Source organism: Pezoporus flaviventris, unplaced genomic scaffold, assembly GCF_033815535.1.
Source record: "Pezoporus flaviventris isolate CSIRO_AGI_PZ_B2104156 unplaced genomic scaffold, CSIRO_AGI_Pfla_v1 ptg000047l, whole genome shotgun sequence".
NCBI lineage: Eukaryota > Metazoa > Chordata > Aves > Psittaciformes > Psittacidae > Pezoporus > Pezoporus flaviventris.
Genome location: NW_026892595.1, coordinates 13,594,926 through 13,620,564, shown reverse-complemented (window position 1 = coordinate 13,620,564; position 25,639 = coordinate 13,594,926). Strand labels below are relative to the sequence as shown.

General features: G+C 44.2%; 1 protein-coding gene and 1 long non-coding RNA gene across 2 annotated transcripts in view; one reads left to right on the top strand and one right to left on the bottom strand.

Moving 5' to 3' along the window:
- Positions 1 to 3,981, top strand: part of LOC133276955 (uncharacterized) — a 56,839-nt gene extending 52,858 nt beyond the window's left edge. The window contains exon 3 of the long non-coding RNA XR_009746059.1: positions 3,405 to 3,981. This is a non-coding gene — a long non-coding RNA (uncharacterized LOC133276955). The remainder of the gene's footprint in view (positions 1 to 3,404) is intronic.
- An 11,264-nt stretch (positions 3,982 to 15,245) lies between these two features.
- CUBN (cubilin) overlaps positions 15,246 to 25,639 on the bottom strand; it is a 398,149-nt gene continuing 387,755 nt past the window's right edge. Inside the window, exon 57 of the mRNA XM_061468346.1 lies at positions 15,246 to 15,275. Coding sequence (XP_061324330.1) covers positions 15,265 to 15,275 — 11 coding nt within the window. The 3' untranslated portion in view covers positions 15,246 to 15,264. The remainder of the gene's footprint in view (positions 15,276 to 25,639) is intronic.

The window sequence follows — 25,639 nt, the reverse complement described above, 5'->3', positions numbered from 1 at the left end:
TTTATTTAAACCCAGCCAGTAACTCAGAACCATGCAGCCGCTCACTCACTCCCCCACCCTTCCTCTCCCCCAGCTCCCGGAGGGATGGGGAGGGGAATCAAAAGAATGTGACTCCCACGGGTTGAGATAAGAACAGTCCAGTAACTAAGGTATAACACAAACCACTGCTGCTGCCACCAATAATAATAATGATAAGGGAAATAACAAGGGAAGAGAATACAATCACTCACCACCCGCCCACTGATACCCAGCCTGACCCAGCAGTGATCTAACCCTTATTGGGCATGACGTGCTGTGGTATGGAATATCTCTTTGGCTACTTTGGGTCAGGTGTCCTGTCTCTGCTTCCTTCTGGCTTCCCCTCCTCCCTGGCAGAACATGAGACTCAGAAAGTCCTTGGTCAGACTAAACATTACTGAGCAGCAACTAAAAACATTGGTGTTATCAGCGCTGTTCCCAGGCTGAAAGTCAAAAACACAGCTCTGCACCAGCTACTAAGAAGGAGAAAAATGACTGCTACTGCTGAACCCAGGACACCTTCTAACTTTAGGAGCACCATTGTGCAATTCCTTCTTTGAAAGTTACTGAAAATTGCTTTTATTTCTTACCCCTGAATATTATTTTTTCCCTGTCTCTTCACTACCCAGAGAAAGTCAAAGTTCGTGAAGCTAAAGGGATGGCATGTGTCTCATGAAGTAGTGTTAAACACTGTGCTCTTTATCTGAGGTTCTCAAAGTCCTCTGCTAGGCCTGTCAGCATGCTTGTCATCATTTTTAACTGAGGCTAACTGAAGCACAGAGAAGTCTTTAACTGCAGGGATTAACAAGTGATTAACTGGAAATCTGAAAATGGCACTCAGAAAGACCATTTCCGTCTCCCATAAAGGAGGACTTAATGAATAACTTTAGAGAAGAACAGTTAAAAGTCTCAGAGAAGTCAGAGTCCTCCTCCTCCAAGTGCAATGATTCAAATACTGAGAGATGAGTAATATGCCTGTTGCTTTACTGGAATTTGTTCTGGACCTTCAAACTTACTGTTTCCTTGGTGTCAGCACCAAGTCTCAGGGGCAGATCTCCTCTTTTTCAATATTCTTAAAAACCCAGATGCAAGGTCTGGCCCTGAGAAGCCAGAGTCACATGAGAAACCAGAAATAGCAGAAGAATTTGTCCCTGAAAAGTAAGAGCAACTCATTAGCAATGTATCAACTCACACTTGTAAATTTACATCTGACATTTAACTGTTATCATCCTAGGAACCATATCTGTATTTATTCATGATATTGCATCCTCTGATACTTGAAGAATAAGGATCAAATTCACAAAGAGGCTGAAGTACAAGTGCTGGTGCAATAGACAAGTGCCATTGCCTAAGAAGCCAGGGTCCAGCAATGTGATTCCCACAGCAAATGGGAGGTTAAGCACTCTAGATTAAATTCATGATGCCCAGTGTGTCAAGCTGATCAGTAGGGAGTAATAAAGGAGCCCTGAGAGAGCTGCTGAACATTGGATTTACAGTCCAAGAGCCCTCCCTGAACTTAGATACACACAACTAAGTTGTTCCTTGGATATATGCATCTATGTGTCTTTTCTTCTGAAAGGTAATGGCAGGGGAAGGAGAGGTGTGACAGGTTGTCAGACTTAATACCTGTAATGACCCAGTGCACCTAAGCAGGTTATTTAACAGTTGAGCTAATGTTGTCATTTTTATTTTATGTTTAGAATCATGTGTCCCATGTCCTTGCTGAGAATTACCAATGCTTCCAAAATTGAGGAGGAAAAAAAAGAAAAACAAAACAAACCAACCCCAAAAAACCAACAATTCCCAACTCCAGACAGTAAGATATTCATCAGTATTCCTTGGTAGAAGATTTTCAAACTGGCTGTTATTTCAGATAGAAGTGTGTTATCCTGAAATTGGAAAGAACATACTCATCTGATTTTGCTCACTCTTTATGAGCTGAAATGTTTAAATCTATGTTGGCTTCCAGTAACAATAAAAAACAAATATGCTGTTAAATCACAAGGTAGGCAGATATTGGAGGAAAACTCTAGACCCAGTGCACAGGTATCTAGGAACGAGTTTCTTTTAATGGACTTTACAAAACCTGTTGGGCAAACAATCCTAACTAAATAATGCTGATTGTACTTCTTCCCAAGAAGAAATAATTGAAAGGAATCAACTGATGAATGAAATGAATGGTGTCCCATCAAAGCAAATGGTGATAAATAGAAACACTTTGGTGTTGCCAACTTTCACACTAATGTGAACTGCTCAGTATAATTTTTTTTTTTTTTTTACCTTTTGCAGGCTGGTTCTTTGTGCTAAATCTGGTGTTAAAGTGATAAATTAGGAAGAGAAAGGTTGTCTAATGAGCAAGTAGGCAGCAATATATAAAAAAAAAAACAAACGAATCTAGGCTGTAACAGATCTATGGGTTTGGGGTTTTTTTTGTGTGTTCCTTTGAGGGTAGAAAAGCATACTTGGTCTGAAGATGCAGACCAAAATATATAAATATTTTATGTTCCTTTCCATATACATGCATTATAGGAATACATATATGTATGTCATTTTCAAATATGTGTTGAAATCTGCAGGACTGGAAGGACAATCCGTACACATGATCAGTGGAACAGTTTGCAGTTACATGCCTCTTTGTGTTTAAAGAGGCAACCACACATCTGTGTTTCTGAAAGTGAAGCCCTTCATTTTGTGCACTAAAATCAGTGGGGAAATGCTCATTTCAGTTAATGATTATTTGCTCAAATGCTTAATTTTCTTACTTTCAAGGCAGAACGCAGTTCTGCGAGGGAATATATTTAATGACAGGCAAAGTACCTCTGTAAGTGTCTTTATTATTCCGTTCAAAATGCTTAATGAATAGAGGGGAAAGATTCATTTTTTGTCCTATGAAGGTTTGGAAATGTTGAATATTTAAACCATACAGGTATCAGAAATCGTAATATTGAAAATTTCCATGAAGCAATAGTGTGGGTGAAATTGTAATTTCTGATTTCAAATATTTCATTTTGCTTCTGACTTCTGTTTTTTAAGTAACTTAAATGTCAGAATAGAAGTAATTTTGAACTGTGAATCCAGCATGTACTTTTCTTTGAATAGTAGCATTGGAAGTTTCATGCTGTTTATGTAAATATCCTTTTTGTAAGCTAAAATACAGATCTTTTCTCATATTTTGATTTAAACATTCTTTCAGCATGAAAGCTGTTTATATATATATAACCCCTCCACATACACTTACTCTGTTGCAAATTCTGTATAGTCTCCACAACTAGGAAAATTAAAATCATTTTCCATTTTTCCTCTTATTCATGGGTGGATTTCCTTAAAGTGTCTCTAATCTTTAGTGATGCATTGCATACCAATCTGGGAATAATTTTCTCTTCCAGCTGTCTGCTGAAAACACCAAACAAAGACAACCTGATAAAGATGATGGTTTGCCCCAGTGCTTTCAGCCGAGTATTTTGCTCACTATCAGGAAGATCTGATCCAGAGGTTTGCTATCTAGGATTTTAATGGTTTATGAAGATCTACATGAAAATCATTGCAAGATGATAAAATTTTTATTTATTAAATTCTGACTCCCTGTGCTAGCAGTGTTGCTCTGAAGCAAAGCCTGTCCTTGCTATAATCTTTCGATTCTGTGTTTAGCCTTGTTGCTTTTCTTGATGTTGGTCCTGTATTTTCCTGATTTTTTCACTCTGTTTGGTTATCTTTGGGGAACCCAGCTCTTTCTTCATTTTCATTTTCATCCTAGAGGACATTTATGCCAGACAAACCTTCCTCAAACTAACTACAAGGCTTTTCTTTGCCATTCCCCCAGCCTAGTGCATGGGCACGATTTGTTACTGCTAGATATTAGGCAGATAATACCTTAACAGACAGCTGTGTAGGTAAACTTATGATGGAAACATGAGACAAATAGAAGATAACCTCCTGTGGCTGCAGTGTACCTTCTTCTCATATTTCTCATATTTCTCACAGACTAAAAATAGGCTTTTGTGTTTATCTACAATTTGGGATTTTTATTTTCTATGGGTTTCCTATTAATAATGGACAATAAACTAATTAAAAAAAAATATCTCTGTGTGCTTTGGCTCCCTTCTTATTGCTGAGTTAGCAACCCTAGCTACACACAGATGACTGGTAGAGCTGCAGGCCCTGATTGCTATGTCTGCAATACATTTTTCCCTCACTGGCAATGAGCAGCTTTTCCCCTTTTTTTGTTAAGCTTCTAGGTAATAATCTTATTATTCCAAATGTATGGAAGAGGAAAGACACCCAGATATACACCAGATGAAAGCCTCAGTGAAGCATTTAAAAACATATCCTGAAATTTTTTTTAGTTAGAAAAAATCCCTTTACCCATGTGTTTATTCTTTTTCAAAGGTAGTTACCTCATCTAAATTTCATCTTTACTTTAAGGTTAGTTACCTCGTCTAAATTTCATCTTTCCACCTCACATTTTGTGCTTCTCCTCAGTTACCACATGAGCTGAGAGTCTTGCAGGACCTCTGGGAATTTGAGAAATACTGCCATATTCACAGAAGCCTACACTAAAGCTACCTAGGTTTACCTGCCTTCAAAATCAGCTGAAGTTCCCTTTGATATTTTCTATGGTCATGCAGGAAACCTTTGGAGGAGCAGACACCTAAACCTGGAGCATTTGATGTTACATGGTTTTGTGCATGGTTAAGTGCAGCTTCTTGTCTTGACAAATGATATCAGATCTTCTTAAAGATCAGCAACATTTATGACTTTTTGTGGTTTTGGGAGGAGAGGGACAAAGAATATGGACTTATTCATATGTGGAATGGGAATGTGCATCCTACACTTCGGATAGCATGAGGAAGCAGCCTACTACAAAGCAAGGCCTGGGGAAAATCCATGGAGTACAATCAGGAAACATTTGCAGAACTAAGGAATCATGTAGTAAGTAATAGATCAGATTTATTTATTTGGGGACAGTTTTCTTACATTTGCAGAGGTAGAGCTCTGTCTGGAAATGCACATTAATGTTCTAGCTGACCTGTGGTTTTTAGTTGTAGCAAGTAATGAGTTTTTTGATTTTTCAGGTACCGTAAATTGTTTTGGGATACCACAGCATAAGATCCAGTGGGTCAGAAGACTAAATATTAAATGTTTTTCAGTGTCTGAAAGAAATAATGTTGCAGATAAGTGGCACAGGAATGTATATTAATCAGCCTCCCCTACGTCAAACATTTTCATCATACTTGCTATGTAAATCTAGCTTATTTGCATGATTCTCATTAGCATTTCGTGTCTTCAGGAATCCGCACATGAAATGATTTGCCTTTCTCCACCTGCACCACAGCAAAAGTTTTCATTCAATTACTGCTAGAGTATATGCCACTTAAAACTAAAGTGCTCTGTTTTGCTGAGTTGAGTCATCAGTAAAGGGTATGCAACATCCATCTTGTAAACAACTGTAGTCAGACCTTTTAATTAATGGCTTGGGATTCTGCTTTGTCTTTTAAAAGGATAAAATCTAATTGCAGTTCGGATTAGGCTGTCTAATGAACATGACCACAAAGCAATTGATCAAAACTAATAGGGGGAATAGTTATGCCAATGTTAAGTAAACCTCTTGCTTGTTTTGCTTAAATAACTAAAGGAAGCATTGCAAACATTACCGATGCATTATTTACTTCCTTAGAATTTTAGCCAAATACTTTGCTGTGGTTCAAAGACAGAAACTCTAAGCCATATTTTCCTAGGACTAGGAATATTGCTTATTCATATTCCATTTAGTTCAATATTACAAGGATGCTGTTCTGAGAGTTTTTTGACATGGCAAATCTAATTTTAATTTAGATTTTAATCTTTTTGAAGGGGTAATATACAGGTTTAATTTCACACATGAAAACAAAACCAAACCCAATTTTCTCCTATGGAATGTTTTATTTTATTAATGTAAGCAAGCCTTATGTCCTAATTAGGCACAGTTGGAGATCAGAGGATAAACTTCCAATTTTTCAATATGTTCATAGAATACCTGTAGGCAAGAATTAGGTTAGAGTATGAAATCTGTGCTCCAAATGCACAGTAAATATTTCACATTTACACAATATAGCAATATAGCTTCAAAGTCTTTTCTCCTCAATGTTTAGTTAGAGACAATTTCTGTCACCTGAGCAAGGGTTTCAAGATAAAGCCCTGTACAAAGACTATGTAAGATTAACTTGTACAGTACAATTATTTAGATACAAGAATCTCATATTAGGTATGTTCACATCTGCAAACAGAAGTCCAAACCCCATTTACTTTTTTTTTTAATTCTTGCCATGAGGAAAATTCCTTAAATATAGACAATGTTTTCAGGTTCACTATTTATGAGAATTTGTATGGGAAGGTCAGTTTAAGACAATAATAAAAATCCCTGAAATGAGAACAATTTATTGAAATGTCATGCTAGAGATGTGGCACATTCCTTCAGATTAAAGAAAAGCTGTAAAAATAAACAAAAGAAGATATAAGAAAGTTTACTAGACTAAATGTAGGTGCCATTAATTGGAATAATTTCACATGATCACAGAATGGTGGGAAGGGACCTCTGGAGAGCATGTAGTCCAACCTTCTGCTTGGAGCAGGGTCAATTTTCTCAAGGCCATGTCCAGTTGGATTTTGAATATCTCAAATGATGGCGATGCCACAGCCTTTCTGAGCAGCCTGTGTCAGTGTTTGACTACCCACAGAGTAAAAAAGCTTTTTTTCTTATGTCTATGTTTCTTGTACTGGGGAGCTCAGGTCTGGACACAACACCATGAAGGCATCTCATCAGGGCTGAGTAGAGAGGGAGGATCGCCTCCCTTGACCTGCTCTTAATGCTTCTCCTGATACAGCTTTGGGGCCTGCAGGCAAATTTTGCCTGACTTTCAGTATCTGCAAAGCAAATGTTAATATCTAACCTAGCTACCTGAAGATGTCTTTGCAATCGGTGGAGAGAAATAGGAACATCTGATGGAAGTAGGATGAATTGCACCCTAGAATTGTGTATTTCCTTCTGTAGTAGAGGCAATCTAAATTACTAACTCAAATTAGAAGCCTAGACTAAATATTCGACCCCTAAAGCACAACTTATAATTCATGAAACTAAACACAAGAAGGGGGTCTGCTGTGCCTAAACACTTGGCAGCTATTTACATCTAGTCCTATTTGGCAGTTAAAACAAATTCACAGAGGTCACAATTTACTAAGGATTACCTTTGTTTGGAAACATGATCAGAGAAGAAGTACTTATCTTTTATAGAAGAACCTGCTCACCAGAGTATTCATTCAAGTTGGTTTCTACCTTTTGCATAGGCATGGACACAAAATTCATTAAAAAAGAAAAGAAAAAAAAATTATTGGCATGTTAGCATGCAACAACACTTGCATAGAGAATCAGATCTCACGATTGCCAGTTGCTGTCAGATGGCAACAGTAGTCTCTGCTGCAGGAGTTTTTGCATCAGTGTCTTCAGGTGGGTTGAGATTACCAGTGCTGCTGCTCTGCTCAGTTTTAACCTGTTTGGCTTATGGTCCTATGTAACTACTCCAGCACATGGTTATCTTAACTACGTAGAAAACAACTCTGAAATATCTTATATGACCATTTCTGTAGCTACAGGAACAATTTCTACTATTTCCAAGTGTTTTATCACATATATCAGTTCTACAGCAGAAACAGCCTGGGTATCTCTAGGACACTCTTGCTAATCAACATATTGAGCATACAAATTGTTGCCTGTGGAGAATCTCCAGCACTGTCTGAAATTCCCATCTGGAAAGTTCCTGGTGCAATCAGTCAAATACTTTGCTATGGAGGAGCTACTTCTAGCACTCATTCCAAATCAGTGCACTGTCTCAAACCAGTTTGTTCTCTCACTGAGCCAAATGGCTGGCTGCGGGGCTGTTGATTACCCAGGTAAATAATGTCTAAAGCATGCACAGAGGCACAGTCATGATACCCAGCTACACCACCATTATGACAACAGAATAAACTGTATTTTCGTATCAGGAACTCACTTATATTCCACAGCTCTTACCACTTTGCCCAGCAATGAAAGGACTGTCCCATGACTTGTCCACACTAAATGCACAGGGTATCCTTAGAGCAAGGATTTCTTTTCTTCTTAAAGCAAGAATTTCTTTTCCCAGGAGTGTGTCTTTCCAGTTTCCTCCCTGGGACGTGCATTTTCCTCAGCTCAGTGGCTCACCCCAGAAGGAGCAAAAGGCAGTTCCCATTGTGCCTGCTTCACAGCTTGCTTTCAGGGCAGTCTTCTGCAAAGTAGTATATATAGATTGGAGCATTACTGGATACTACAGAATTCAAATGGAAGGCAAACCCATAAGAAATAACCTTTATTAGTCAAATTGCTTTAGGGGAAATTTTTCTTTAATTCTACAACATTTTACAAGCAGCTTTCCATCTATTTATCTCCTTCCACCTTTTACACAGAAATGTGCCATGGAAAGCTCCACTTAGCTTACAACTATAGTTTGAATAATGAGTGAAACCAATATATTTCTCAAAAATATTCCTATGGCAAAAAAGGCAGGCTTCCTTCTTATTCTGTGTAGAAAGCAATGTAAAAGTATTATTTTTTAACTACATAAAAGCTGCAATGAAATTGCAAAGGAAGCCAGCAAAAGAAATATAGAAATTAATGCTTTAGTATTTCAAGGCTGTTCACTCTCATAAATAACCATTTCAAAATATGAGGCCAAATTGATTCATTAATGAGAGAGGAAAATATAATGTAAAAACATGAGACTTTGCTGTAATGAGGAGGTAAGAGGGGTGATAAGCAGTGATACATATTTTTTTTCCTATGAATGTGAAATACAGGCATTAAGATCACTGCAGAAGTCAAATCAGAAAGTAACACATCTTTCTTTTACACACAAAAATGCTATTCTCTAAAATATATGATCCCAAAATAAAGGCAATGAATCAGCATAATAAGCCTAGAATTGTAAAACTATAAAATCATTTAGGTTGGAAATGACCTTTCAGGTCATCGAGTCCAACCATTAACCTAGCACTGCCAAGTTCATCACTAAACCATGTCCCTAAACACCACATCTACACATCTTGAGCTCCAATCTAAACCTCCCTTGACACAGCTTGAAGCTGTTACCTCTTGTCCTATCACTTGTTACTCGGAAGACTGACCCCCACCTCATTACAACCTCCTTTCAGGTAGTTGTAGAGAGCAGTGAGGTCTCCCCTGAGCCTTCCCTTCTCCAGACTAAACAACCCCGGTTCCCTCAGCCGTTCCTCATTACACTTGCACTCCAGGCCCTTCACCAGCTTTGCTGCCCTTCTCTGGACCCGCTCCAGCAATGTCTTTCTTTCAGTGAAGGGCCCAGAACTGAACAGTGTTGGAGGTACAGCCTCACCAATGCCAACTACAGGGGGATGATCACTGCCCTGACCCTGCTGGCTGCACCATGGCTGATACAGTCCAGGTTGCTCTTGGCCACCTGGGCACAAGATGGCTCATGGTCAGTTGTCTGCCAACCAGTACTCCCAGATCTGTTTCCACCGAGCAGCTGTCCAGCTGCTTTTCCCCAGGCCTGTAGCATTGCATGGGGTTGTTGTAGCCCAAATGCAGGACCCAGCACTTTGCCTTGTTAAACCTCGTACTGCTGGCCCCAGCTCCTCCATCCAGCCTGTCCAGATCCCTCTGCAGAAGTTTCCTATCCTCTAGCAGATTAACACTCCCTCCCAGTTAGTTAGTTGCACAGCTGATTAGGTCGGGTCTCTGCAGCAGGAGCAGTATTTTCAATTGGCGAATACCTTCTATCACACCAGCTGGCTCCATTCTTACACAAATATCCCGGTTTTCAGTTTAGAATTTTTGTCACTAGAATATGCCTGAGTGATCTCAGAAGAGAATCAGGACTATTACCTTTAAATACCCACATCTGAACTTGCTTTCAGAGTCCCATGCAAGAATGAGATGTGCAAGCATTCACAAATAGCCCAAGAGACAGATAACATGTCACATGAATAATTTTGAACTCAGTAGGTGGTAAATTTTATTTCAAATGCATCTTAAGCCTAAAATATTAAGCTTCCTAAAATTAAAAAGTGATTCACATGTTCCAAATAACGTTTGCCGAGGTGAGCAGCTCCACAGAGGAGCCTTCAGCACCGGTGCGAGGGAAAACACCGCGTCCAGGAGCCTCAGCTCCGACCACCGAGAGGGAGACCCGAGCCCAGCTTCGCGCCGTGCCCTGAAGCCGGCAGCTGCGCTGAGGCGAGCAGGGACTCACAGGGGGCGGTGCCAGAAGGGAGGCCCAGCCCTGAGCGGAGCAAGAGCGAGGAGCGGCGATTGGCGAGGCGGTTGAGAGCCGGCAGCGCGAGGAGGCGCTGAGCGGGAAGAGGTGTTCCCGCCTCAGGGCCAGGCCCGGGCTGGGGGATCTGCGCTGGCTGCCCCGGCCGTGGCAGCGTCGGCACCAGGCAAAGCCGATGAGAGGGGAGGCTGCAGCGCGGAGCTCGGGGTGCAGAAAGTGCCTGCACCGGTCTCGGGAGGCGAGGGTGCAAAACGGGCAGGGCTGCACTCGGTGCTCCCTGGTGGAGGCCCTGCTGCAGCAGGGGCTGAGCTGGGGGGCACTGTCAGTAGCCAAAAGGTGTTGACACGGGGATTGACTCCACAACTCGTTAGAGTTGTAAAGTAGGTATGCTTTATTCAGCTGAGGCGCATGGGGGTTGCTCCTCAAAAAGCATGCACACCCCCTTTGCCACTCAGTTTGTTTCTATTATATATAATGATTACCTAAACATGATATTGCTTCGTGCCTAATACATAGGCAAAACCTATTCCCGTCTAGTATTATAATTAGTTTTCTGGCATTCATCCCACTGGTGCACCTGCGCAGTGCCTCCTGGTGGTGGTCATTAGGGGTCGTGAGGATGAAGGCTTGTAGTTCCTCTTCATCGCTGCGAGTAACCTCTTGCTTTCACGCAGGCTCAATAGGGAAGGTGAGGGGGAGCTGGACAGCTTGCTTGAGGCCTAGACTAACCAGGGGCCAAAAGCATACATGATACCACCTACAGAAAAGAAAAAGGGTAACAAAACAAAAAAAAAAGAGGAGGAAGAGCTGCTTATCCTGTAGTAATCGGAGTCCCAACCCCAGCCTTCCCACAAATACTAGTTTTCAAAAATGCCTGAGCTGTTTCTTTTGAAGAAACAGAACCCAATACGAGAGCATGAGAACAACACTCGACCAGGAGTCCATCTTTCACAATACTCTCTCTCACCCCATGCATACCTAAAGGTGAGTATATGAAGAGTGCAGGTGTACTTCTGTCAGGGTCCGGAGGGTGTTCACAGGCCTCAATGCCTGGGACCGGCCTCCCTTGGGACCTGCACTGCTGATGGCCTCTCAGACCTACGTCAGAGCTTATCATGCAGAACTATATGCATAACATATCATAGCTGTTCTGTTGTGTTCCCTTCACTTCTGTTCCATTCCGTTCCATTCCGTTCCACTGCATTGCATTGCATTCCATACCATTTCATTCCATTCTCTTCTGTTCCATTACATCCCATTGCATTCCATTCCGTTCCATTCCATCCCATCCCATTCCCTGCACTCAGGATGAGTTTTATAATGATGTGACCATTATTTAGCTGAAATGCCAAGGGGTTTTCAGAACCAAAACCACTTTCAAAGACACAAATCAGACACAACTCAGGTTACAGGTGGAAAGAGTATTTTATTCATTTGTAAATGAAGTTCTTTGTCTTACTTCATTTTAGTTTAGTTTAGTTAATTTTAGTCTAGTTGATATATCTAGATGATATTTTCTTGTTCTAAATCTTGCAGAGCTGATGCTCACGAGCATTAACCCAATGCCCACGCGTAGCCAGCAGCAGGTTGACGCATCCTTCAGATTAGCTGGAAAAAACCTCCCTTGCACTCTGACAAAGGAACAAAGCCAGGGCAGGAGGGGTGCCGTGGTGCAAGAGCAGCTCGAGAAAGACCCCAGGCAGAATGGGCCAGGGAAGACCCGACAAGGGGGGTGCTCAATGCAACAGAGAGAAGCAGCAAGTCCCGGGGCCAGGCTCGGGCCACCATGGGAGTCCCGGGGCCACGCTAGGGCCACCCTGGGAGTGCAGAAGGCTTCCTCCCCCCCGGATGCGGGGCACGAGGGCCACCTGCGTGGAGCACGAGCAGCTGCCTTTGGGCTACCAATAACCCAAAGGAGCCGCATGAAGGGGCTGTGCTCGGCTGCAGAGGAAGGCAAAAAACCCCAGGGACGCTTGCTAGTCCAGCCTGGGGGGAAAAAAGCCTTCCCCCCCCCCAGCTGCAGGATACGAGGGGCCGCCTTTGTGGAGCATGAGCACCAGGCGATAACGCAGCCAGAATGGACTGAGGAGCCCTGACAAGGGGTCATGCTCAGTGCTCAGAGGAAGGCAAAAAACCCCCGGGGACCGGTGCCAATCTGCCCCGGAGGAAAATTCCTTCCTGACCCCAGTGCTGGCGATCGGCTACTCCCTGAGCACGTGAGCAAGACCTGCTCCAGCTCCACAAGCTGGTTACGCCTCTAAGGGGACAAGGGGACACTGGCACTGCTTTTTCTGCTTCCACCTGAAGCCATCTCAGGGGCTTCCAACAACAGCAAAATGCCTTTGGCCTGATGAATCCTCGGAGCACGAATCCTTCCTCTGCTTGGCAGTGGGGGAGGGCACTGAGCCACCTGTGCATCCTTTTTCTTCTGGCTGCTGCCACTCTCTCCCCAGGAGGTGAGGACGTCGAACTCCCTGACAACTAAAGCACGATCCCTCGATGATGCTTTGAGCGTGCCCTCTCCAGAAGCTGGAACTGCAGCACAGAACCTCCTGCAGCTTTGCAGCTTCAAGTGTTCCCTCCCTTAGTCCCCCCTCACCTAATTCCCTGGTGCCCAGGAGATGAGGATGGCAAGCTCCCCAACGACTGAAGCAGGATTTCCATCCATCCATCCATGCGATGAGCTTTGAGCGTGGCCCCTCCAGGAGCTGGAACCGCAGCACAGAACCTCCTGCAGCTTTGCAGCTTCAAGTGTTCCCTCCCTTAGTCCCCCCCTCACCTAATTCCCTGATGCCCAGGAGACGAGGACAGCGAGCTCCCCAACGACTGAGGCAGGATTTCCATCCATCCATCCATGCATCCATCCATCCATGTGATGAGCTTTGAGCGTGGCCCCTCCAGGAGCTGGAACCGCAGCACAGAACCTCCTGCAGCTTCGTGCAGCTTCAAGGGTTGCCCCCATCAACCCCCGCCCCCCTGCCAGGAATTCCCCCGGTGCCCCAGGGACTGCCTCTCAGATGCCCTCAGGCTGCCAGCTCTGTCCCGGTGGCAGCACCGGGCACTCTGGCAGCGGGACATGGGAGGGCGCTGGACTCATACTGCCCCGGAGCATTGTGATGCTGCATGGCCGGGTGCTGGCACTATGACACAGGGGTGACGGGGCCCCTGCAGCCCTGCCCACCGCAGCCCTGCTGCTGCTGCTGCCCCTTCGCCCAGCATCCCTTGGAGAAAGGCCTTTGGGGTGCTGGCCCTGAGGCAGTGCCTGTGCCCAGGAGGCCCAGGGGGATGTCTCTGCCCATGGTGGCCACACACTGGGCATCGCTGCGGGGTGTCCCTGTAAATAAATCTGTATGTTCATACTGTGTTCGTAAAGGCTTGTCCTGGGTTCAGCAGTAGCAGTCATTTTTCTCCTTGGTAGCTGGTGCAGTGCAGTGTTTTGACTTTCGGCTTGGGAACAGAGCTGATAGCAAGGATGTTTTGGTTTGGCCAAGGACTTTGTGAGCCTCATGCTCTGCCAGGGAGGAGGGGAAGCTGGGAGGAAGCAGAGACAGGACACCTGACCCAAACTAGCTAAAGAGGTATTCCATACCACAGCACATCATGCCCAGGATGTAACTGGGAGTTACCCGGAAGGGCTGGTAGACTGCAGGGTTGGAGGAGGCATCGGTCAGAGCTTGGTTGGGCTGGGGGGGGTGAGTTGTCAGTTGGCTGGTGGTGAGATGTTGTATTCTCTTCCCTTGTTATTTCCTTTATCATTATTATCATTGGTGGTAGCAGCAGTGATTTGTGTTATACCTTAGTTACTAAACTGTTCTTATCTCAACCCGTGGGAGTTGCATTCTTTTCGATTCTCCTCTGTGTCCCTCCAGGAGTAGGGGGAGGGCAAGAAAGGGGGGGGGGGGAAGTGGTTTAAACCCAGTCAGGCAACTTGTTTACTCACTCCCAGTGAGTGGTGCCGATCTGACAACAATCGAGGGCCGTCCCCCCCACCCCACCGGGGCTCTCCCCTTCCTCGCTCCCGGAGGAAGGGGGAGGAGGATCGAAAGAGTGCAACTCCTACGTGTTGAGACAAGAACAGTCCAGCAACCAATGTACAACACAAATCACCACCGCTACTATCAACTACAACAATGATAAGGGAAAATAACAAGGGAAGAGAATATGATACCACCGGCCAAGAAACGAGTCCCACCCGGAAGCCCGTGTCCTTCCGGGTAACTCCCAGTTACCCCCCACCCTGGGCATGACGTGCTGTGGTATGGAATACCTCCCTGACTAGCCCGGGTCAGGCGCCCCATCTCTGCTTCCTCACAGGTTCCCCTCCTCCCTGGCAGAGCATGAGCCTCACAAAGTCCTTGGTCAGGGTAAACATCACTTAGCAACAACCGAAAACATCGGCTTCACCAACGCTGTTCCCAGGCTGGAAGTCAAAACACAGCACTGCACCAGCTACCACAAAGGAAAAACATGACTGCTACTGCTGAACCCAGGACAGTGAACAAGCTGTCTGGCTCGGGTTTAAACCATGACAAGGCTTTTATACCACGTACACTCATTTGAGTGTGGCGATCCCAAAGGTGAAAGGAAAGGGGTTTGGGTTCCATCTGCATGAACTTTGCAGAAACATAGAGCACGCAGCATTTCCTCACCATTCCTTATCAAGACACCAATTGGCATTTGCTATTACACTGCCTATGGTGAGGTCTTGGAAAGGAGAATTCAAGAAATCTCTTCTGCATTTGTTACACAGGGCAATGTTTGTAGCAGAGGGTGTTTAGATATTTGCTTGTGTTTGTTAACATTCATGTGTCTAGTTTGGGGGTTTACCTCTTGTCCTACTACTGGAATGCAACACCTCACTGACTGCTGCTGAATTCCATGTGCAAGGTCCTACACCTGGGTCAGAGCAATCCAGGCACAGCTATAGGTTGGGCAGAGAAGAGATTCAGAGCAGCCCTGCGGAGAAGGACTTGGGGGTGTTGGTCGATGAGAAACTGAACATGAGCCGGCTTCAGCGTGCGCTCTCAGCCCAGAAAGCCAACCGTATCCTGGGCTGCATCTAAAGGAGCGTGACCAGCAGGTCAAAGGAGGTGATCCTGCCCCTCTCCTGTGCTCTCGTGAGACATCACTTGGAGTATTGTGTGCACTTCTGGTGTCCTCAACATAAGAAGGACATGGAACTGTTGGACCAAGTCCGGAGGAGGGCCACGAGGATGATCAGGGGACTGGAGCACCTCCTGTATGAAGATAGGCTGAGAAAGCTGGGGCTGTTCAGCCTGGAGAAGGCTGCGTGGAGACCTCATAGCAGCCTTCCAGTATCTGAAGGGGGCCTATAGGGATGCTGGGGAGAGACTCTTCGTTAGAGACTGTAGTGATAGGACAAAGGGTAATGGGTTCAAACTAAAACAGGGGAAGTTTAGATTGGATTTAAAGAAGAAGCTCTTTACTGTGAGGGTGGTGAGGCGCTGGAACAGGTTTTCCAAAGAAGAGGCAAATGCTCCATTCCCGGCAGTGTTTAAAGCCAGACTGGACAGAGTCTTGGGTGACATGGTTTAGTGCAAGGCATCCCTGCCCATGCCAGGGGGTTGGAACTAGATGATCTTCAGGTCGTTTCCAACTCTTAACTATTCTATGATTCTATATGCATAACATAGCAGAGCTTTCTATTGTATTCTGTTCAGTTCCAGTCCACTCTCTTCTGTTCTATTCCATTCCGTTTTATTGCCTTCCCTTGCCTGCACTCACAAGTTGTACAATGAGGAGATCCTTATTTACCTGAAATGCCAAGGGAATTTCAGCACCAAAATCACTTTCAAAGACACAACTCAGAATGGTTATGGGTAGAAAGAGTATTTTATTTATTTCTAGATAAAGTTATTTGATTTAGTTTAGCTGAGTTAATTTTAGTCAGGTTTAGTTTAGAGCCTTCAGTTTAGGTGGCAAAAGTCTCCCTTGCAGCCTGAGAAAGGAAAGGCAGGGCAGGAGTGGTGCCGTGGTGGTGCGAGAGCAGTGCAAGAAGAACCCAGCCAGAAAGGGCCAGGGAAGACCTGTCGAGGTGTGGTGCTCAGTCCTCCAGAGGACAGCAGCAAGTCCCGGGGCCACGCTGGGGCCACCCTGGGAGTGCAGAAGGCTGCCTCCCCCCGGATGCGGGGCACGAGGGCCACCTGCGTGGAGCACGAGCAGCTGCCTTTGGGACACCATGACCCAAAGGACCCCCATGAAGGGGCTGTGCTCGGCTGCAGAGGAAGGCAAAAAACCCCAGGGACGCTTCCTAGTCCAGCCTGGGGGGAAAAAAGCCTTCCCCCCCCCAGCTGCAGGACACGAGGGGCCGCCTTTGTGGAGCATGAGCACCAGGCGATAACGCAGCCAGAATGGACTGAGGAGCCCTGACAAGGGGTCATGCTCAGTGCTCAGAGGAAGGCAAAAAACCCCCGGGGACCGGTGCCAATCTGCCCCGGAGGAAAATTCCTTCCTGACCCCAGTGCTGGCGATCGGCTACTCCCTGAGCACGTGAGCAAGACCTGCTCCAGCTCCACAAGCTGGTTACGCCTCTAAGGGGACAAGGGGACACTGGCACTGCTTTTTCTGCTTCCACCTGAAGCCATCTCAGGGGCTTCCAACAACAGCAAAATGCCTTTGGCCTGATGAATCCTCGGAGCATGAATCCTTCCTCTGCTTGGCAGTGAGGGAGGGCACTGAGCCACCTGTGCATCCTTTTTCTTCTGGCTGCTGCCACTCTCTCCCCAGGAGGTGAGGACGTCGAACTCCCTGACAACTAAAGCATGATCCCTCGATGATGCTTTGAGCGTGCCCTCTCCAGAAGCTGGAACCACAGCACAGAACCTCCTGCAGCTTTGCAGCTTCAAGTGTTCTCTCCCTTAGTCCCCCCTCACCTAATTCCCTGGTGCCCAGGAGATGAGGATGGCAAGCTCCCCAACGACTGAAGCAGGATTTCCATCCATCCATCCATGCGATGAGCTTTGAGCGTGGCCCCTCCAGGAGCTGGAACCGCAGCACAGAACCTCCTGCAGCTTTGCAGCTTCAAGTGTTCCCTCCCTTAGTCCCCCCCTCACCTAATTCCCTGATGCCCAGGAGACGAGGACAGCGAGCTCCCCAACGACTGAGGCAGGATTTCCATCCATCCATCCATGCATCCATCCATCCATGTGATGAGCTTTGAGCGTGGCCCCTCCAGGAGCTGGAACCGCAGCACAGAACCTCCTGCAGCTTCGTGCAGCTTCAAGGGTTGCCCTCATCAACCCCCGCCCCCCTGCCAGGAATTCCCCCGGTGCCCCAGGGACTGCCTCTCAGATGCCCTCAGGCTGCCAGCTCTGTCCCGGTGGCAGCACCGGGCACTCTGGCAGCGGGACAGGGGAGGGCGCTGGACTCATACTGCCCCGGAGCATTGTGATGCTGCATGGCCGGGTGCTGGCACTATGACACGGGGGTGACGGGGCCCCTGCAGCCCTGCCTACCGCAGCCCTGCTGCTGCTGCTGCCCCTTCGCCCAGCATCCCTTGGAGAAAGGCCTTTGGGGTGCTGGCCCTGAGGCAGTGCCTGTGCCCAGGAGGCCCAGGGGGATGTCTCTGTCCATGGTGGCCACGCACTGGGCACCCTTGAGGGCTGTCCCTCTAAATTAATCCCTATGTCCAGACTGTATCAATAAAGGCTTTTATACCATGTACAGTCATTTGAGTGTGGTGATCCCAGAGGTGAAAGAAAGAAAGAACGGGGTTTTGGTTCCCTCTGCATGAATGTCCTGGTTTCAGCAGTAGCAGTCATTTTTCTCCTTCTTGGTGGCTGGTGTAGTGCTGTGTTTTTGACTTTCAGCCTGGGAACAGCGCTGATAACACCAATGTTTTTAGTTGTTGCTAAGTAATGTTTAGTCTGACCAAGGACTTCCTGAGTCTCATGCTCTGCCAGGGAGGAGGGAAAGCAGAAGGAAGCAGATACAGGGCACCTGACCCAAACTCGCCAAAGGGATATTCCATACCACAGCATGTCATGCCCACTATATAAACTGGGAGTGTTACCTGGAAGATACAGATGGCCCCTCAGTCCTTTGTCAGAGCTTGTCATGCAGATGTATATTCTATAGCCCCATTATTGAATGACAGACTGGATTTTTCCTCAGTAAAGCCATGTTGGCTGTCACCTATCACCTGTAAATACAAGCAATTAATTTCCAAGTAGTTTTACTGGGTCATATGATACGGCGTGATAGATTTCCATGATATGGCATGATAGATTTCCATGAGCGTCAAAAACTGGGTGTGCTGGAGGAGATAAAATCAGGATAGAATACATCACTTAGGGACGGTTTCCCGTCAGGCTACTGTTCAAGTCTAGGTGGAGTCTGCCTGACAGGTAATATATAGCTTTTTCCTTTCCAGTTCCAATCATCAAGAGGCATAACAAAAGAACTCTTATAACTTCATAATAGAGATCGGTTTGGTACTCTGCTAGCTAGTGAGGTGTCCCCAGGACACTCTGAGAACATCAGTCTCTGACTAATAATTTGCTGCTGTGACATCTATGCACCGGGGAATGCATTGCTAAGGTTTCATAATTTTGAAATACATTCTTGTTTTGTATGTGGATTAGCGTGCTCAACATAGCAACAATTCAGAATTTTAATGCTCCATGATTCACTATTGCCTGCTATTTATTTCATCTCTATGTCATGCTAATAATTGTTGCAGATATTAAAAAAATACATTGTTGTATCTTTCAGCAAATGATCACTATCAAACAAATCATTTTGCTGACAAAAAGTGATATTCCTTATATGAAGCTCTCAGATACTTGAAGGTGGAGTAAGAAGAATTCTGATCTAACAGAGATTTGATCGCTGTCATCTCAGCAACAAGATGTTGACAGCTAGAATAAGTAACTTCTCAAGAGCAACTTGTTAAACTGGGTTAAAAGAGGATCTGTAATGACGCACCCCCTCTAATACCTCCTGCCAATCAGATTATATTTTATTACTCAGCTGAACTATACAGTGTGATTCAGTTTGTGCTAAACTGGAGGGGGTGACAAGATACAAACACTCATATTTCCTGAAAGCATTTTGGCAGAAAATGTGGGTAAGAACAAGAGCATGCTGGTGTTAGGAGAAGACAAAAGTCTTCATGAGAGTTACTTAGGACTAGCAGAGTGCTGGTCTAAGGCCAAGTGGCCACACTTTGCAATCTAAAAAATGCTCTCTGTGCTTCTGTGGGCCACATCAAGAAAACCTCTGAAAGTGTTATACATACATCAGCTCATATTACCATTAAAAATGCTTGAGTGTAAGTCATGGGGCACTATCAAAAAGTCCTTCCTGAAAACTGTATGAATGGGAAAACTTGAACTACCAAATTCAAACGCACACAAATGGCCCACAAGAAATGGACAGCATTGGTCAGAAAAGGGCTGTAGGACCAGAACAGGCATGGCAATTCTGCAGCAATACTAGTGCTGGAGTTCTGAACAAATTATATTGTATCTTGTAGTTTAGAACACTACATCTACTTTTACAGACTCTCAGAGGGTATAACTAAAAGGAGCTACTAGCTCTTAAGCAATCTTTTACTATGCAGCACCCTCTGTTTGTAAAGATATGTTTATACATTATAGTCAGTATACATTAGTTTTCTTGCTGGTAGCTGGACACAAAGACATTCTGCAAGTGTTTTCTCCAGCTTTCAAATTGCTGTATTGTTTCTCTGTGTTTGCTTTTAAACAGCAGCTTATAAGTATGTGGATACTAGAACTGAATGCCAATTTTTGCAATAATCCTTACTGATGCTGGGTTCAAAACCAAAATCAACATTCTCCTCTTAGTGAGTGACACTTTTTTAAAAGGAGGTGGTTTTCCTTTCTGACTCAGCATCTTTCTGACTTTGGAACCAAAAAATAGGCCCACAGGCTAAAGCTGGAGGAGAGGGTATCTTCCACAGCACGCTGGTGCTCGGACATTTCCACTGGAAGCAAAAGATTAACTTCCAGTCAGTGTGATGGGTTCAAATCCAAGTTTTCATTTTTAAAAAAACCTGCTTTACTGACTGTAGTCTAATTTGAAATAGTGGTCCTCTGAAGCAGTGCCACTACATTGCAAAAACCAGAGACTGGAAGATGCAAAAGACATCTCGTGTTGGACTACACAGCCTTTCTCAACATGGCAACTTACAGCTTTACAGGAAGTCTTATGTTGCCATGTCTCCTTCAACAGCAGCCTCTGTTTCACACACACAGAGCTCTGTGTATTTTTTCATTAATTAAAATACCTGGCTGTCCTGCTTAATTTCTATTTACCATTCCACTGCCATTTGTATCAACACCAGTGGCTTTAGCAATGATTTTGTGTGTAATCATGGATGAAATCATAAAGTAGTAAGTAAGCAATGATCTGTGAGGAAGTTCCTGGAGAAGCATAATCCCAGTCACCACTGCTAATAACCCATATGCAAGCATTTTAGGAGATTAATCCTTAAAACTATTTAATATGTGCTCTAGTAGTAGAACGACATTTTAACCCTTTACATATGAACATTTCTGGTTCACTCTGCATTTTTGGCTCCGAGGGCCCATCTGAAATATTTGTCTACTGAAAGAGCACAAGGAAACTTGAAATCTCATAATAAGTTTGTATAGCTTGTTAAGATTCCCACCAGTATCATATAGAGCTGGTGGTGACTGCATTGCTAAGGCAGATTAAAAACCACAGAATTTAACCTGATTTTTACAACTACCATAAAGACAAATCCTTACCAAACTTGTTAGTCACATGCCCTTGTCAGCTAGTTCCTTTCAGTTGTATTTTATGTCTGTCTTTCCCCCATCTTGACCCATTCATCTCAGAGATGATGTCTTGTCCTTTCAGGAAAGCTTATCATGTGTTTGAAGCAAAATTGAAAAACAAGTGAAAAATACTTCTTGAACTATCTTTCTTGCTGTTTTCCTGTGGGTTGAAGAAAAGGGAGTTGAAATGAGAGATAAGGAAACAACTTCTCCACTGCCTTTTGTTTCTCTTAGATCACAAAATGAGACGATGGGTTAGGGAATGATGGATTTAAATTTTGAGACTTAAGTACAGAAGTGATTTTCTCCTACAAACCTGCATGCAATGCCTTTGAAATCTTTGGGTTTGTTTTAGCTTGGAAAAACAGCTGATTTGTAGTTGAGCTTATCCCATATTAACAGGCATACTGGCATTAACCTAGGGAAGAAAGACTGAGAATCCTCCCGTCTCAGGCAAGTTATTAAGATTCAGAGTCAATCTTTACAGGAAAGGAAAGCTGTGAACAGCAGAGCAGAGTTTGTCAAAGGACTCTGGGCTGTGGCTGTGCCCTGGGGCAGCATGCTCAGGCAGACGTGCTTGTGTGTCACCGGTCAGCACCTTTAGGGAGTCTCCGGGAGCAAATTTAGGATCAAGAGATGGAAAGAAAAAATCTGTTTATTTAGGGAGACCATGCCAGAACAAAGCAATCAGCCCTCACTCTCCAGCTCCAGGGCTCTCTACAGAGCTGCCTAAACCGTTTTCTTTGATGCTCTGCAGCTTTCCAATACTCCCAGTCCACCAGGGCTCAGACTGCAGCACCTGCTCATAAACATGTGAAAACAACAGGAAAGGACAGCTAACTTCCAAGGACTTAACGCTGAATTTCTAGAGGTTTGCACCCTGCTTTGAGCTTCTCTGTAAAAAGTTGGAGGGATACCCCTTTTCTGAGAACATTTTGGTCCAGGGCTTCCTGTAGAACTGAAGGGTAATAGAGTTGTGATTAGCCTGGGCAAAGCCAGAGGAATTTAAACTTTAGTCACTTTACACAGGTAATCTGGACTTTATGGCAGTCTGGGTTTTTCTGGAGTTAAGATATCTTTTCGCCCTTCCCTGCATTCTCATTGTATTTCAATGGAGAATTAAAATGATGGGAGTTTATTGACAAATCAAAGCTTTCTGCCTAATACTGAGATACATGAAGATACATGAAACTCAACTATATGTGATACTTACCCTCTTGCATTAGAAAAAGCCCTCTCTCTAATGACCATAGATGTGCTGATTCTCCAGCCCTTATCCTATAAACTGGGATAATTTCAACAGTCATTTTACAGAGAGTCATCTGAGGAAACTTGGTGAAGGTCAAAGAGAAGGTATGCAATGCAGGAACTGCATAAAATACCTCCAGACCTGGGTTATTGCCCAGATTGTCCTTCCTTTCTATTGTCATATAAATCTAAGTTGAGAGACACAGGTGCTCCCTAAATTTTTTATGTGAATGCACCCTCTACCCATACACAGGAAGGCAATTCAGGAGCATGATTTTCCTGGTAGTTGGAAACCCCACTTGTACCCAGCCTTAGTTTATCCTCAGCTCAATATTGCTCATGGGCTAATAATGTTTGTTAACTTAAACAGCTCTTTTTTTCCTGATTTCTTCCTCCCAGGTTGCACTCATAGAGAGTGATCACTTTCCATCTCAGCCTGCATGTTGTGAGACCTTGCAAATCAAATGCTTCAGGTTTCAAGCTTTTACTCCCCAGCAGCCTTTCTATGTATCAGTTGTATATTTGGTCATTGCTCGTGCACAGAAGTCACTGGCACCCACCGTAGTGGCGCAGATGGTGCCTTGCCAGTGCCTGGAGGGACACTGGTGACTCCCTGATTCTCCTGCATACATTTTAAGCCATTCATCCTTTCTCCCCCCACATCCCCTGCTGTAGAAGCTTCTGCAGAAGCTGTGATCATCTGCAGTACCCACACTTTTCTTTTCCCCAATGATTTCTAAATCCATTACTCTTCCCATATTTTTCAAAACTTAACTTCTAACAAAAAAAAAAAAAAATTGCTTTAGCTTATAAGTGCATGATTTTGCCATTTATGTGATTAGTTTCAAGACAGTTCTTAAACTATAGTCTTCAAGGTCATCATGACCCTCCCTGCCCTGACAATTCTATTTGATTTCATGTCATCAGCAATGATTGTTTTCCATATCAGGGTCATAAAGAAAATATTAAACAAGATCTGTGCTGCACTGAAGATGATCCTAAATCTCTCACGTGTCATACTTCTTCCTTCAAGTTTAACTTTTGCCATCTCCTATTTGGTTCATTTCATGTGTTACCTAAAGTTCTGCTCTAACCAGCACTGCTTTAAAGAATTACTTTTGTGGTGCTTTACTGAAGATCAGATACAATAGATTACCTGCACGCCTCTTACATGGGAAAATAAGATGTTGAGGAAAGATACTGCGTTATTCTGTCCGTATCTGCCTGTAGGATATTAGGGGAAAAAAAAAAAAGGAATCTTAGGCTGAATTTTATCCTACCTTCTTCCTACAGGACTGGAAACAGCAGTGCTCTGGATGGTGCATTTGTACAGCGAAGTGAGAACCCTTCCGCTAATGCCCACCACCCTTCCAGTGACTGTACCAATTGTGTAACACCAGCTAATGCTGCTGGACACAGAGCCCCTTAATTTCTCTCTCCTGCCCTGATAAATCCTTATCTGTTTACCTCTGAGTCTTTGATAACAGCATACTCACATTTTGTTCTTGAAACCTCTAAGTGTTCAAGGAAGGACACTTGTCCATCTACCCTGATGTTAGACATATCTCAGATCGTCTGAGGCAAAAGCCCTGACTGAAGTAACCTCACCACCATGCCGTGCACTTCAAATAGGTGCATCCCTGAGAAAAACATGTTCAACCTAATGTCAGACATGGATCACAAGCTGAGTGTCGAGGATGATCAAGCTCTAGAAAATGTGATGTATGAGGCAAGAACAAACGAACAAGGATTGTCTAACCCAGACAACAAAAGAAAAAATGATAACAATCTTCAACACAACTGAGTGAGGAAGGGAGAAATTTATACAGGAGTAAATAGAAAGTTCTCCTAGGTTCAGCAGTAGCAGTCATTTTCCTCCTTTTTAGTAGCTGGTGCAGAGCTGTGTTTTTGACTTTCAGCCTGGGAACAGTGCTGATAACACCAATGTTTTTAGTTGCTGTTCAGTAATGTTTGACCAAGGACTTTCTGAGTCTCATGTTCTGCCAGGGAGGAGGGGAAGCCACCAGGAAGCAGAGACAGGACACCTGACCCAAAGTAGCCAAAGAGGTATTCCATACCACAGCATGTCATGCCCACTATATAAACTGGGGGCAGTTACCCGGAAGGGCTATGTCACTGCTCAGGTCAGGCTGGGTATCAGTCGGCGGATGGTGAGAAGTTGTATTCTCTTCCCTTGTTATCTCCCTTATCATTATTATTGGTGGTAGCAGCAGTGGTTTGTGTTATACCTTAGTTACTGGACTGTTCTTATCTCAACCCGTGGGAGTTACGTTCTTTCAATTCTCCTCCCCATCCCTCCAAGAGCAGGGCAGGAGGGAAGAGGGGGAGTGAGCGAGCGACTACATGGTTCTGAGTTACTGACTGGACTTAAACCATGACAGAAGTGAAACAATGGACTTGAATTGCTGCAAAAAATGTTTTATCATATGCTATAACACACATCTCATAAGTGTGTACATAAAAATGGGTAATAGATTAACAAGGAAATCTGTAACACCTCTACTACTAGATTTCTCTAAGAACAAATTAAACAGATTAAACCAGACTTTCTCATGAAGGGCATAGTTATTGCTGATCTTGTCTTGGGGATAATGAATGGACTATATAAGCCCTGGGTAATGTTCCAGCCTTATGACCCTGTGGCAAGAACTGAGAGGTCTAGGAAAGTTATGGCTTTTCTTGCATTTGTTCATCTATCTTTTCTCTATCTACAGACTCCCTATCAAGAAAGTATGTAAGTTACTGAAATAAATTTAACAAATGTAGCAGTCTAGGTCTTCAACTTGACACCTCTTGCTTTGGTGAGAAAATAGTTTTGTGAAGGCCAAAACAAAGTTGCAGGAGCAACTTCTTTTTGTACATAGTGGCATAAATAGTTATCTTTTACTATATCTGGTACTAGCTGGAGCTCATTTTGTTTCCTAAAAATTATAGGATTTATTATCTTTATCTTGGAAGATTCTAAAAATTATAGGATTTATTATCTTTATCTTGGAAGATTACCATTTTGATACTGCTACTTGCTTCCCCTCCCTCAGTATCATTCAGATGAAAGACAGGCCTTTTTTTCTGATAAATTCCCCATTGGTGCCTTTATTCTTCCTTTCTCAATTTGTTTTCTGGGTAATTTTAGCTGGCCTTTCTAAAACGGCCTTCATTACTATTAATCTATGTCTTCTACAGTATCTAATTACATATGGCTATCATACACATGAGTTTGTGTGAAAGCTTTTCGTATTTAAACTCTATAACCCGGCTCTATAATTA